General features: G+C 40.7%; 1 protein-coding gene across 1 annotated transcript in view; it reads left to right on the top strand.

Annotated features, from left to right (window-relative positions):
- LAMA3 (laminin subunit alpha 3) overlaps positions 1-15493 on the top strand; it is a 132312-nt gene that overhangs the window by 59938 nt on the left and 56881 nt on the right. The window contains exons 27-39 of the mRNA XM_082234871.1: positions 30-190; positions 1406-1514; positions 3597-3694; positions 4463-4634; positions 5183-5309; positions 5403-5542; positions 7465-7580; positions 7859-8070; positions 9641-9845; positions 10978-11122; positions 12802-12942; positions 14158-14322; positions 14935-15036. Coding sequence (XP_082090997.1) covers positions 30-190; positions 1406-1514; positions 3597-3694; positions 4463-4634; positions 5183-5309; positions 5403-5542; positions 7465-7580; positions 7859-8070; positions 9641-9845; positions 10978-11122; positions 12802-12942; positions 14158-14322; positions 14935-15036 — 1893 coding nt within the window. The remainder of the gene's footprint in view (positions 1-29; positions 191-1405; positions 1515-3596; positions 3695-4462; positions 4635-5182; positions 5310-5402; positions 5543-7464; positions 7581-7858; positions 8071-9640; positions 9846-10977; positions 11123-12801; positions 12943-14157; positions 14323-14934; positions 15037-15493) is intronic.

Genomic DNA, 15493 nt, shown 5'->3' on the forward strand with positions numbered 1-15493 from the left:
GTAGTAAAGTGTGGTTCAAATTTTCTTAGGTGGATCTGCAGATAAGGCTGACAGTTCCCCAAGTTAGCCGCTACGTCGTAGTCCTGGAGTATGCTAATGAACATGATCGAATATATGTCGGCAATGTGAAGATTGACACCCCCGGGAATGTGATGGAGGCAAAAATCAATATATATAGCTGCAAATACAGGTGGGGAAATGTGGAAACTTAATGATCCATTTGGGTTGAATATCTGTTTTGTCTTTCTTTTTAAACTTGCTTATATATGCCTACTGTGTACCCATTCTGAATACTGTTTTAAAATAAATGGGAATTGAGATGGGGAAGCGCCACAGCTTGGCAATAGGGCATGTGCTTTGCAGGTTCCTGGTGTCTCCTGGCAGAACTGGGAAAGACTCTTGCCTAAAACCCTAGAGGGCTGCTGCCAGTCAGTGTTGACAATACTGAGCTGGATAGAACTGTGGTCTGACTCATTAGAAGGCAAATTTCTATGTTCTTGTGCTCTATGTTTGATATAATAATAATAATAATAATAATAATAATAATAATAATAATAATAACAACAACAACAACAACAACAATAATAATAACAATAATAATAATAATTTTTATTTATACCCCGCCCTCCCCAGCCAAGGCCGGGCTCAGATAGTGTATGGATTGGGTGGCTTGTGTGTGTCTCCATCTAAAGAAAACAGGATAATCTGAGGGAGTGAAATACTGATTTAAATAGATTTTAAAATAATTTTCATTGCATTAATCCATAGAGAGAACTTCATTCTTTAATTCCAAACATAATTCCCTGTTTTGGATTGTATTGATTATCCCAGATCATTCCCTATTTTCCAATCAACATGGTTTAAAATAGGTAAAGGTAAAGGTACCCCTGCCCGAACGGGCCAGTCTTGACAGACTGTGGGGTTTGTGCGCCCATCTCACATTTATTGGCCGGGGGCCAGCGCTGTCCGGGGACACTTCCGGGTCACGTGGCCAGCGTGACATCGCTGCTCTGGCGAGCCAGAGCCGCACACGGAACGCCGTTTACCTTCCCGCTGGTAAGCGGTACCTATTTATCTACTTGCACCCGGGGGTGCTTTCGAACTGCTAGGTGGGCAGGCGCTGGGACCAAACAGCGGGAGCGCACCCCGCCGCGGGGATTCGAACCGCCGACCTTTCGATCGGCAAGCCCTAGGCGTTGAGGCTTTAGCCCACAGCGCCACCCGCGTCATTCCCTATTTTCCAATCAACATGGTTTAAAATAGCCAGATATAAATGGTACAATCCTGATAAATAACTCACTGTTTCTTGGCTTTGGAGGAAATAAGCAAACGGTAGAAGAAGAATACTCTTTTGGGGTGGAAGAGTTCCAGTATGGTTTTTAACTACTTTTAAAATCTATTCTAGCTTTCTATGCCGCAGTGTCGTGCTTGATGAAATGCACCGAGTTGCAGTTTATGACCTTCTGGCTGACGCAAACTTCCATCTCAGGGCTTCAGCAATAGATTTTCTCCTAGTAAGTTTCAGTTCTGTGACATTTTTCCTGACAGGTGGGCTACTCTGGGGTCTCTAATAAGGGATCTCTTGCCACCTGGATCCATTGTGAGTCCCTGCCAAGGAAAAAAAGTGGGGTATAAATAAATAAATAACAATAACCACAATAATAATCCATTATTATCAATGTCCTGCCAGCCGCTGTGATGCAGGCTTTCACATATTTTGGTTTCAAAGGATCACAGTGATTGTGCGGTTCCATAATACCCCCCACAAAAGTGTGGGCGTGTGTGTCTTTTTCAACCCTTCCCAAATGCAAAGCAAAGGGACTGGCTATGAAGATAGATCTGTGAGTAAATTGGTTTAAAAGTTTCATTATAAGATCTTTGCTGCCACCTTTTGGATACATAAATATTTCCTCACTTATCCCCTTGCGCCTTCTGCTTTCAAAACAATGCATTGGCTAGCATGCATATGGGGAACGCTGGGATAAAAACCAGAATAGAATGCGGCTACTTGGTGGTTGCATTCAGAAGGAGTTGAACTTCTGCTTGTTGCAAGGTACTATGGACATTCATACTGAATACTCCTTTAAAAAATAAATAGTGGCTGAATAGGGGAAGGGCCATCGTTCAGTAACAGAGCCCATGCTTTGCATTCAAAAGGTTCCAGGTCCCTGGCATCTCCAGGCAGAGCTAGGAAATATTCCTGCCTGTAACCCTATAGAGTCACTGCCAATCAGAGTTGACAATACTAAGTTAGATGGACCAAGGGCCTGACAGATTCATATGTTCCTGTTGGTGAAGTTACCCAGAATTGGAAAGGAAGTGTACCCAGATCCTGTTGGCCAGGGGATTCGCCCACCCCTTTTAAAAAATTTCTCTGGAGTTAATTTCTTGGCTCACTGGTTAGTCAGTGAGATTGTTTTGCTGTTATGTTTCTTGAATCATTGTTAGACATTTGGTTTATTTATTATTTGTTTGTTTTTAACCCTTCCTGCACTTCCTTTTCATATGATATCTCTCACAGCTTTACACAGTTAGAAGCAATGTATAGAAAGTCACTTAATGAAATCCAACTAAATAACAGAACGGGGAAAATTGTGGAATAAAATAGCAGCACAATATCTGAAATATGAGCAGACAGTACAAAACACAAGGCAATAGCCGTTTGTTCTCAGGAATTCTCAAAGGCTTTCTTAAAAAGAAAATATTTTACCTGCCTCTGGGAAAGCGGCAAACAAAGTTCCACAGGATCTCTCACTTCCACAGGACTGGGGCTGTTACTATTCCCAAGGGAGGCTAATTTAAGTTCACCATAAGATGGATTCTGGAGCTATCAGAAGAGGTCAGCTTTTGTTTCTGAGCCTTCAGCTGCAGTCCTTGCATTGCATGCATTTATTCAACTTGTCTTTATGAGAGCCTGTGCAGGATTACATGGATAGGATACATGACCGTCTAATAGGTACACATTGTGTGTTTTCAGACATTTATCTGAATTCATCAGGATTAGAACTGTGCTTCTTCAAAAATAAGTTGAGGTTTTCAATGTGCCAAATTCTGGGATACAGTCCACATTTTGTAGTTGCACAGGAATACTACCAGCTTTGAATAAATGAAGTTGGAATGAATAATCTTACTGTGGTTGAACAGTAAAAGTAGGCTGAATGCTTATTTTTTGCTTCTATTCTTAGTAAAGACCAATGAGCAGTTCAAGGCACTGCTGTGTGACTCACTGTCAAAAGCGTACCCTTCTAATCCCATATAATGGTAGAGTAGCAGCTCTTGGCCAACCACATTGCTCTCATGGCTTCTCACAAATCCTTCTAATGAAGCAAGAGATTGTAGAAGGCCCTGTGGTCATGGAAAGGGGTTTTCAGCTCTCTGTCCTCCCTTTCCTTGGCAGGATCCTGTAGCTTACAAGCCTTCCATTCACAGGTCTCCACATACTGCACTGCCTCTTTGCTAAACTGAATTGCTTCCTTCCTTTCTTTAACAGCACAAATGGTGTGCTGTTTTCACATATTGTAGCTGCCTTATTCACATGCTGCTCTTAGCTGGAAGAAGAAAATAACAGAACCTTCATTGTCGTCTTTGTTTCCTAGCATAAAGTTTGCCTTATTCCTCTGGAAGATTTTTCTATAGAGTACTTGGAACCTAAAGTATATTGCATTGCCACTTCTGGCCATTCAGCTGATCCAAGGTAAACTGCTTTTGCTTCCATCAAGAGAAGGCTTAAGGTTCTTTCTGACCTGGGAATAACTGCAGTACCCATCATACAGCAAGGCTGCCATGCATTCTGAAATAAGAATAATTTGATCTCAGTTATGCTTTCTTAGCAGAGATATGCAAGGCTTTGCCCAGAGCTGTGCACACACTCTTGAGAAATTTGGCTTGTCTGAATTATTTTAGCTTCTTTGCAAACTCTGACAAATGTTCCATCTCAGGACATTTAAAACAGTCACACACCAGTATTTTTAATTGTTATACCACAACAATGTACATTTTGTTTGTGTATTTCGTTATTTCTGTGGGTTGTAAACATACCGTCCAACATGCTGAGTCCTAAAACTTGGATGTGCATCTTCTCAGCCATGCTCATACGTGAATCATGTGACCTGCGCAAGATAAAGGAGCCCAAAAGACATGCTTTCTTCTGGGCTGTGCTCTTGCACTACAGCAGACGCCCCAAAACATGTATTTTGGAGCACTGTGTGAGATTGTGCCCCCCCAAGTGTTTTTTGGGGTGAGATCTCTGCATGAAATCATGCCACCCAAAATGGCCGCCATGCTCTCATGTGGAAAAGTGGGATGTCCCGGTTTTTCTGGGACACTTACAGGGCATGTTGTAAATATAGTAATGTAAATGGCAGCAAACAAATTGAAAATGAAATGTATAGGCTTCATATTTATTTGTACTCACTTTTCTGTGTATACATGTATATGTTCTGATTCTGTTTCCCTTTTAAAGTGCTTCATGCCTCCCCTCGCAATATGAAACTCCTCCTTCAGCCGTGGTCTTGGATGCTCTGAGGGATGGGCAGGTTGCAGAAGTGCAAAGAAATGGGATATACCAGGAGTCACTGAGTTCTCCTTTGCCATCTGCTCATACAGCTAATGGAGTAACTTTGACTTCTTCACAGGTATTTAACATTTTGAATTAAATGCGGGTCACAGTCCAGCACAGACTTGGCTGTGTTTATGTCAATTGATTTGTAGAAGTTAATATCATCTGGCATGCAGCCGAACTCTTGCACAACTGTAGGAGTTTCTCTTAAATGATTTACAATACGTTGGCCTCTTATAGAGCTTTTGCTCTGACATTAAATTCCACTACAGGTCTGGGCAAAAAGCTGGTGCAGAAAGAAAGACGTAGTTCTTGAAGCCACTAGCTGTGTCTCTATTTTCCTGTAAGGACAGTCCTTACTGCAGCTTTCTAGGTCCAAGCAGCTATCTGAGAATTAGCAGGATGAGAATTCAAACAAGAGATTTCTAGCATTTTAAATAAATAAAAATATTTTACAATCCTGTACATAAACTTAACCTTCTTTTTCATATAGGATACCTTCCCACACTTTCAGTTGTGCTAAGTTGAATAACCAGTAGTGTGGAAAGATGCTGCTTGGACATTGCCACACTTTGACTACAAATAGGATGAAGCTCAAAACACAAAACTTTTTTATGTTGACAGAACCAAATTACTCTGCATGGGAGAGTGACGCATTTGGGCAGATACGTGTTTGTCATACAGTTTTACCAGCCGGAGGTCCCAACATTTCCTGTACATGTGACTGTAGATGGAGGACGACTCTGGTCAGGTGAGTTGGGTTTTACATAGGTTTAGATATTTTTAGCACGTTTTGAGTTTTCACAGTTTTCATTTCATTTTATTTTCCATTTGTCTGTTTTAGGGTCTTATAATGCTTCATTTTGTCCGCATATTGCTGGATGCCGAGGTTTGGTGATGGCAGAAAATCGAATTGAACTTGACATCCCTCAGCACGATATCTCAGTCACTGTGAAAATTCCTAATGGAAAAATGCTTGTGTTGGTAGGGTTTGTTATATTCAAGACAATTTAATTATTATTATTATTATTATTTAAAAAATATTAATTTAACTAACTAACTAAAGTTATATTGTCACCCAATTCAGAAGTTCATTACAAAACAAATGCAAAAATTAAACCACAGTATAAAACAATGCAAACTATTAAAAACTAAAATTACATTTAAAATACAGTTTTGCTTTGTTTTTTTAAACATAAGAGGACCAGGCCAGACCATAAGACATACATTATTTAAATGGCCTGGGCGAACAAAAATATCTTCCCCTGGCACCAGAAGACCACAAAGATGGCATCAGGCAAACTTCGAAGGGATGGTTGTTCCATAACTGGGAAACCACTACCAAAATGGCCATTTCCCTTGTGGTTACCTGCTTCACTTTGTTTGGCAAGGGCACCTGGAACAGAACCTCTGAAAATGATCTTAAGAGTCTTTCAGCAAACATTGTCTCAATCTATTTATCTCTGTAAAGGTTAAACCAGTTCTTTAAATTAGGCTCAGAAACAGACTGGGAACCAGTGCGTTTGACAACATACAGATGTAATATGATCAAACTGCCCAGTCAATAAATCTGTAGCCCTATTCCAGACCAATGGTGATTTTCTAACTTTTAAAAAACACAGCTCCACATGCTACATACAGTAAAGGTAAAGGTAAAGGTACCCCTGCCCGAAAGGGCCAGTCTTGACAGACTCTGGGGTTTGTGCGCCCATCTCACTCAAGAGGCCGGGGGCCAGCGCAGCACACGGAACGCCGTTTACCTTCCCGCTGGTAAGCGGTACCTATTTATCTACTTGCACCCGGGAGTGCTTTCGAACTGCTAGGTTGGCAGGCGCTGGGACCGAGCAGCGGGAGCGCACCCCGCCGCGGGGATTCGAACCGCCGACCTTTCGATCGGCAAGCCCTAGGCGCTGAGGCTTTTACCCACAGCACCACCCGCGTCCCTGCTACATACATTATAATAGTTTAAATGGGAAGTTACCCAAAGCATAGATAACAGTAGTATAGCTATTTTCATTGAGTCATGCAGGCAGCTGCTGCAGTTTTCTTTCAACCAGGGAAGATTCCTTTTATCTGGATAGAGACAGACAGATTACAATATTTTATGACTTAATAATTATAAAATATTTTAGTGCTTATAACCACACATCCCCATGATGTATGCTGAATGAGCTGGTTGTTTAGGATTACAGTATTATAAAAAAATACAGTTATCCACCCTCTAGTAATTTCCAGTCTACAGCTATTGGTGTATGAAGGCCTGCTTTGAAGACTGTTTAGAAACAGCAGTTCAAAACATTGCCACCATGGCACCAAATGAGACAAGATGTTGGGTTGGGAACACATTTCACCAAATCTTTAAAGAGCTCCATTGGCTTCTTGTCTGTCTCAAAGTGCTGCTTCTCACCTCCACTGCTTGAGACCTCTGTATTTTGAGGGAATTGTCTTTCCCCCCCAATCATCTGTTTCTACTATATCAAGCTGTTCCTCAGGAGCTCTCCTGAGTGGCTGTAGGGGGCAATGGAGGAGAAGACTTTTTAGACTGTGATGTCCTGCTTGTGGAACTCTCTCCTGTGGGAGTCCCTCCTGGTCCCTACATTAACATCTTTTAGGCACCAGTGAAAAAACGCTTTATTTCTCCAGATTCTGTTGTGTTTTCTGTCTCTGCTGTGATATGTTTTATTTATTTCTCCTATTTTATTGGGTTTAATGGGCTGTTGCTAAGTTTCAGATGGAGGGTGGTATGCAAAATAAAAATACTTTAAGGCCCTTGTTTTCTGGAGCGCCTATCAGTGCAGTGCAAGTGCCGTTTGCATACACATTGCGTTGAAATGAATAGAAATAGGAAACAGTGCTTGGATACTTAAGATTAAACATACCATTTCATTTCTTTATCATTTTTAAAGGAAGGTGTCCTGGCTGTTCCAGCAGACAGCTACAGTTATAGACTTCTTCAGAAAGACACTGTGGACAAGTCATTTGATTTCATCTATCATTGTGGTGGGAACAGTTTTTACATTAAGTAAGTCAGCCTCATATTCCGCAACACCAAACACATCTGTTATTTATTATATGGGTGCCAGTTAGCTAGTTAATTTACTTACACTGTCTATGTAATGTTGCAGTGGGGAACCTGTAGTCCTCCAAAAGTTGTTGGACTCCATCTCCCATCATCCCGAGCCAATGGTCAAGAATGATTTGAGTTGTAGTTGAACAACATCTGGAGGGCCACAGGTTGCCCACTGTGGTGTTCATGGTGCTTTACAAATCACAGATTTCTTTTTTATTTTCTTTTAACAGCCCTGCCACTTCCTCAGAATTCTGTAGAACGTCTGCAAGGTCACTTGTAGCTGCCTACAATGATGGAGCACTGCCTTGTAATTGCCACAGAAATGGGGCCACCAGTCGCACTTGCGACCCTGTGGGAGGGCAGTGCAATTGCAGACAACACATCATTGGCCGCCAGTGTAGCCGGTGTCAAACAGGCTATTATGGATTTCCCTTTTGCAAACGTAAGGATGTCTTTAATAACTGTTGGGAGAGGTCATGTGCTGCGTTACACTTTTTTGGAATTTTGCCTAAAGAGTTTAAAGTTTCATTCTGTATTTCATTCCAGTTTTATTTCCCTTAGGTTTATAGCCTGTCCCATCAGTGGTCATCTATATGCAGGTGTTTTTTTTAATGACCAAAGCAAATACTAATGCAGCTATTACATTTACACAAAAAGCCTTGGTTCCCTCTCTTTGTGGGGTTTTGAGAAATTATTATATTATATATGCTTGTACTATTGGTGTTCAGATGTCACTCTAAACTATGTTTTAGCAAGATGTAAATGAGCCTAGTATCCTCTTGGACTTACATGTTCCCCGATTTCCTCTCCATGTAAGTGTTCAGAAGCTTTCTCCTCTGCTTTTTGTTAACCACAGTTTGTCTTGCTGCCCAGACCAACAAACTGTGGTTAACATTTAACTATGGTACTTTAAAACCATGGTTTTTGAAGTTGACTTGTTTAAGCTTACCTTAGAGGAGGCTAGGCTCATTTATGTTTTGCTATACAATAGTGTAACGTGACATCCAAGTGCATCTGTAGTAATATCAAGATTATTTCTGTTAATAGTTTTATACTGCCTTTTTGTAAACCAGTCATGACAGTTTACAACGAAGCAGAACAATAAAGCAACAGTATCATAAAAGCATTAAAGCGATAAAGCATAACTAACAGCATTACACGCAGTAGTAGGAGCACTAATACTGATTTAAAAGGCCATTTGAAAATATATGTCTTGACACGTTTTCTGAAATGGAGAGAGATTGGGTACTGATCTCCGCTCTGAAAGGAGTGCATGCCACAATCTGTACCTACTCAATATCTGCTCCTAAGCAACAAACATGCACTTTCAAGATATATGTCCCCCAAAGAAAGCCATTATGTGTATGGTTTCAAATAGTGGTTTATCATATAGCTGTAACTGTTATATGGCATCCTGTCTTCTCACCATTTCCCCTTATTTCTGATTTAAGTTGTAAGTCCCATGCTGGCATGAAGCTGGTTTAGAGATGGGGCTTCAGAGGAGAGCTGTGGAGAACACACGGGGCAGATCTCAGTAGAGAGAAAGATGTAGAGGGCAGTGCAGCAGTGCTGGCCTCTCCAGTTTTGAGGTCCAGGTCTGTGTACAGCTGCAAGTCTTTCTTGTCTGCAAGGCTTTCAAGTCTTTCTTGCGCCTCAAAAAACCCTGGCAGCAGAATTATACCTTCATGTTCTTCCCAGTACTTGATGAGATATCTGAGATGTTGTCTTTTTCTAAATGTTTTTTATTGTGCTTTTTGTGTTTGTTATTTAAAAACCTAATTAGAAAGTATGATGGAAAAGCCTAGTGCTTGTCCCAAATAGCTACTTCCTGTAGCATATGTAGGTTTCATTTTTCACTTTTTAAACTATTTTAAGACCATTATATGATAAAGTTGATATGAGGCAAAACAAGCTCTAGTGGATTTTTTAAAAACTTCTATTCAAATTTAGATGAACTTGCATATACTGGTATACAATATTATTCATGTGTTAAATGGTTCTCTCAATCCCAGCATGCAGCTGCGGGCGGCGACTTTGTGATGACATCACTGGAAAGTGTATTTGTCCTCCTCAAACCGTTAAGCCCAGATGTGAAGTGTGTGTGAGGCAGCACTTCGGCTATCATCCCCTCACTGGCTGCGAGGGCTGCAATTGCTCCAGGAAAGGCATTATTAATCCAGGAAATGCTGAATGTGATAAAATTGTTGGGCAGTGCAAGTAAGTCCATATTATCAGGCTACAGTTTAAACTTCCACGTTCGGGGGGGGGGGGGCGGAGATGCAAGGGAGAGAAATATGATGGGACAAGAAGCCCCTTTCTTCGAAATAGGCATCTATGCAGTGTTAATTAACTTCTGAAAAGTGGAATGCCTAGGAGCTTTAGTGTGTGCTAGGAGGTTGGTTTACTCTGAGAAACAATTTGTGGGAGACAGTATGCTTTATTGTTGGCTATATGTGTCTGTTATTTATATAAAATATCTATGTCCCACCCAATAGCCACGGTTCCCTGGCCTGCATTACATTATGTGATGAAAGAATAAGTGTTTTGAACTTCCCACATATGAATCAAATTTGCCAACTGGCCTATATCATTTATGGTGGTGATTGATTGGGTGTGTTTGGGAAGAAAGACGCTACCACCATCAAGCATCAGCTGAGGAAACAGCGGATCCTGTCCCTCTTACCTATGGACCTAACCAGAAGAAAATGGGATGGGGGCTGCTGGGTTAGCACCATACAGACATGTGACTTCTGAACGACATGCACTTCGGGCTGGTCAGCAGCCATATGTCTGCTGGCACAGAGCTACTGTCTTTCCACAGCTTCAGATCTATGCAGTGCACCAAAGCTCAAAGTCCCAATTTAGTGTGCAAATTTGCTTTTATTATCAAGATGTGTGGATATTGCACTTCAACACTGTGCATATTGTGCCTCACCTGTGTGCAGTGTTCTTATCTTACTTGCCTTATGTATACTTCAAGCAGAGCTTTGAACCTTGTTTAGTCCTTCAGGTTAATCTGTTATTCAGATATTTTTAAAAATGCCATTGCTGTATACCACTGTGAAAGAAAGCAATGAGTTTTAATAATGAGGTCTTTACAGAATGGCATTCAGTTATAGCTGACACCTCTAAATGTTTGTTCCAGCATGTCCAGCTTTGATGCCTAAATTATATCTAAGAAACACTAGTATTTTATGATATCACAGTGTGATATTTATTTGCTAATGAAAAACTACCATATACACTGATTTTAATACTGTTACATAAAGACTCTTTCATTGGCTCAGAGTTTCCAAAAAAGCAAACCTTTTTTCAGAAATTGTTTTTTGGTTTTATTTTGTTACTGAAGATGCCGCATAGGAATAACTGGTCGACAGTGCGATCAATGTGCTTCTGGTTCCTATGGTTTTCCAAATTGCAAACCCTGCGAATGTAACAGAGAAGGAACAGAGCCAGATGTTTGTCATCCACAGACAGGAGTTTGCCTCTGTAAGGTCAGGTGCTTTTGCATTCAAAATTGGTCCGACTGTAATTGCCAGGAGTTTGTCCTTAATTAACTAGTGATGATTACCGTTCCCATGATTTCTTAAGGAATAATAAAATTATTAATTAGCTGTATAGCATTTTCCATGTCTAAATTACCATAATATGAAGCCAATGGTAATTCTTAAATGGAGCTAACACTTGTGAGTTTCCCAAGGAAACATTTGTTAGTACAACACCTTGGTTTACAATCAAGCCACGGAAGGAAACATGTAGCAACACTGCTGTTCCTTGAATGTCTATTTCACCATTTGTCCCTTATTTCAGAGGGAAGCAAATTCAGCTGCTGCTGAAATCAATAGAAACACTTCAACTGGATTCTGTTATTATACACATTGATCAAGAGGAACCCTTGTGCAAAAACCTTTTTCCCCCCCCCTTAAATACTCTCTACTGCCAGTAGTGCAAATGGTTCTAGGAAAACCCACTTCCGTTGTCCTGGGGATATTTGTGTACACTGCTCCAATATCTCGTGTGCACTGCTTAGCACATTTCTAGGACTCTGGTTGACAAATGCTGGTGGAATGTTGCTAACTTCACTCCAGCTGCCACTTCACTACTAATCATCTAGTAATGGGCTCAGTGAATGTAGCAATGGATTTGCGGGAGTTACTCAGTTGTGATCCCACATTAATTCAGCTTCTGGCTTATAGTATCATAGAATTTGGGGGCTGGAAGGGGAGCCTGAGGATCATCTAGTCCATGCCCCTGCAGTTCAGGAATATGCACATGGTCCCGTATATAAAGTGTTAACTTGATGTACTAACTGTTCATTGCCAAACTTTAATAGTGCTTCCAAACAATCATTTCCAAGAGTAAGTACAAATGCAACTGCTCACTTTCAACAATCCCTTGAGCTTCAATTATCTTTTTCTAGGATGATTAATTTAGTTGTCTTATCAGCTGCACATCACATATATCTGGTATTATTGTAATTCTCTGACACAGTGGCTATCACACACACACAGTTGGGCTCAGTCTTTAAACTCAGAAAGATTGTATGTTGATCTTTGCAAATTCCAAAACAAACCTCTTGGACTAAGTTTCAAATCAGAACGTTCACAAGCTTTTACAGTTCCTGAGTGTTCTGACACATTGTTGTTCTTGGGTCAAAGATATCCAAGTGCATTTTAAAATGCATATTTTGCAAATTTCTGTGCAGAGCTTTAAAATAAAAATAAAATGCGGATCAATGCAGAAATGGAACAGAACAGACTTATGGGTGAACACATGAAATAGCGACAAGGACCAGAAATAGATCAAGAGCCTCACAATATTGTGTGTGTTCAGTGTGAATCAGTCTGCAACTGACAGCAGTCAAAATGTGTGACAATCACCCACAAAAAAGGTTTGTTTGGAAGCACCTTAATTTTAATGCACACGAGCATAGTATTGACGGAGCTGCTTGTTATGCACTCAAAGCAGCAAAAGCATATGTGTGTCTTTTGCTTGAAACTCCTTTCAGAAGGAGGCAACCTCATTTACATTTGTGCTACTGTGTACTGAAAATCAAGGCGATGAAACAATGTTATGTATTATTTTGTATGTATTTTACAGCTTTTTTCATGTGTATATTACTGCAGGAGCTTTATGTGGAAACATTTAATGACTTATTGCAACTGACTTATAGGAGAATGTTGAAGGTATTCAGTGTGACATGTGCCGCCCTGGGTCGTTTTATTTGGACTCTGCTAACCCGAAGGGTTGCACCAATTGCTTTTGTTTCGGAGCAACCAATATTTGTCGCAGCACAAATAAACGTAGGGTTAAGGTATGTTTGCTGTAAGTTATTCTTTTTTCAATCACTATTTTTAGGGTGCAACTAGCAGGACATCTGATTGGATTTCCTGTTTGCTTCAATTCAAATTAGCTGTGGCATGGGGAAATTAGATTGGGCTTCGGTGCCATGAAGAATCTACACACTTCACTTTCCCCAGTCTAAATAGCCCTCTGCCTGAAGGTGCTGCTTGACCTGCAGGGAAACACTTATAGGTGCGCCGCTTCTAACCTCTTCTTTAAAATGAATGATCCAATCGTGAATCAAGTCTCGTCTAATTTTGTGTAATTTTGTGGCCTAAAATTAAAGACATATTCCAATTTCAGTCTTACCTTGGTTCTTGAACGTCTTGTGACTCAAACGTTTTGGCTCCCGAACTCTGCAAACCCGGAAGTAAATGTTCTGGTTTGCAAACTTTTTTTGGAAGCTGAACGTCTGACGTGGCTTCCGACTGAGTGCAGGAAGCTCCAGCAGCCAATCAGAAGCCGTGCCTTGGTTTTCAAACATTTTCGGAAGTCGAATGGACTTCTGGAACGGATTCCGTTTGAGAACCAAGATATGACTGAATTAGAGTCACTGTTTTTATGTATGAAGTTGAGGTTGTGACTTTGTATATACATGTGTCTTTCAGATGTTTTATTCCCCTCCCCGTTATGCCATTGTAATTTCTTAGAACAGCTAGGGTTAATTGAAGCGGCTCTTGAGTTTGTGGCTGGTACTTTTTTCTTCAGCCTTTGGCTGACTGTTGATTGCAGAAGAGAGTTTGACTTGCCTGTTCACTGTGAACAGAAGCAATAAGCTTTGCACATCACTATAACACACAGGCTATGTGTTCCACTCACCGTAGCAATCCCTGTGACAAGCCTCTCACCCCTCCACACACATAGTTTGTCAGCACTTGTGGCTTCCTAGTTCCCATTCCTTGTTGTAGTGGGGGCTGCAGAAGGGTTTCTATATTGTGATATGGCTGGTGGGTGTGTAGAACCTCAATCCACTGAATGCAGTAACTTGCCTGAGACGGTTTGTGATGTCACACAAAACCAGCAGCTGTTGCTCATGGCAAAGAGTTGGAAAAACTTCTCACGTGAGGCAAAACAAAACATTTCCACCAGAAAACAGGTAGTCATGTACATTAACTCTATTGCTCTGGGAAAACTGTATTCAGTATAGAAACGTCTCTAAGTGTCTTATTGTCTTTTTCACTCTTAGTTTGTTGATATGAGGAACTGGCACCTAGAAGCTGTGGATAATGGCATGAGCATCCCTGTAACTTTCAATCCAGAAAGCAACAGTGTGGTTGCTGATGTTCAAGAACTGCCTCCCTCCGTGCACAATTTATACTGGGTAGCACCACCATCTTACTTGGGAGAAAAGGTACATGACCCTCAAAGCTGTTTTCAGAACATTGTTACCATCCAAGGTCAATAGTAGGGCTGGGTGATATATTGATATACTGTCCAAAACTGGTTTGAAGCCCATATTTTGATATTGGTTTCATAATTTTTGACCTGGCATTATATCACAAGGCATGATGTGTGTTAAGGCTGGATAAATGAATGAGTGAATGAATCCATTTATTTTGCTCACTGACCAGAGTGCAACATATACAACAGCAGAGAGCATACAAACATAAATAGATTAAAATTAAGCTTGTAGCCTTAATTTTATAGCAGCAGCACACAATTTAGCCACTTTTAAGGTACTGTAATCTTTGGTTCCCTGCCCTATATTAAGTATTTTAAGTAATAATCATCAGTTCCTCTTGGCGTTATGCCTGTAGAAATGCCTTCTAAAGATGCATGTTTCAGAATACATTACCCCTTTCCTGATCCGACTGCTTCTGCACCTCCATTAATCCTGTGTTAGTAGCACTGGAAATGTTCTTGCAAGGGTCAAGGTTCTGAGATAAGTGTGCTCTGAACACTTAGAAACCATGTTATAAGCTCTCATAATAATTCTCATCATCTCTTTAAATATGTTGTTCAGCTTTCTTCATATGGCGGTTACTTGAGCTATCAAGTTAAATCCTTTGGCTTGCCTAGCGAAGGCATGACTCTACTGGAAAAAAGGCCTGATGTGCAGCTTACTGTAAGTGAAAGTTGCCTGTGAAATCAAGAGTCTTCCTGTTAAACTGTTTTTAAGGGTTGTTCTGCTTTGTTCAGGTGGCATTTTCTCCTCTCCTGCTCCTCCCTCTCCTCCTGCTGCTCACTTTATACAGTCCCTGTTGGGAGAGGCGAAAGCCTGAAATGTGTTTATTTGAATGTGCCATCTTTATGACCACATGAGAATAAATCTGCTTGAAAGATGGCTTTAGCTTTAGCTGCAAGGAACTGGAAGATCACACATTAAAATAAACCTGGGATTTCCTGGTTTTGGTATTTACTATTTCTTGGAATAAAAAGTTGAAGCCTGCTCCTAAACTTTCCCCAAGAACCATCCTGGTCTGAATAGTTTTTACACTGTTTCTATTTTACAGCATTCTAAAATGATGCAATAAGCTAGCTAATCGTTTATGAGATACCATACTGTACTTCCAGGGTGGGGA

This window comes from Podarcis vaucheri (assembly GCF_965113315.1).
Source record: "Podarcis vaucheri genome assembly, chromosome: 8".
NCBI classification, from domain to species: domain Eukaryota; kingdom Metazoa; phylum Chordata; class Lepidosauria; order Squamata; family Lacertidae; genus Podarcis; species Podarcis vaucheri.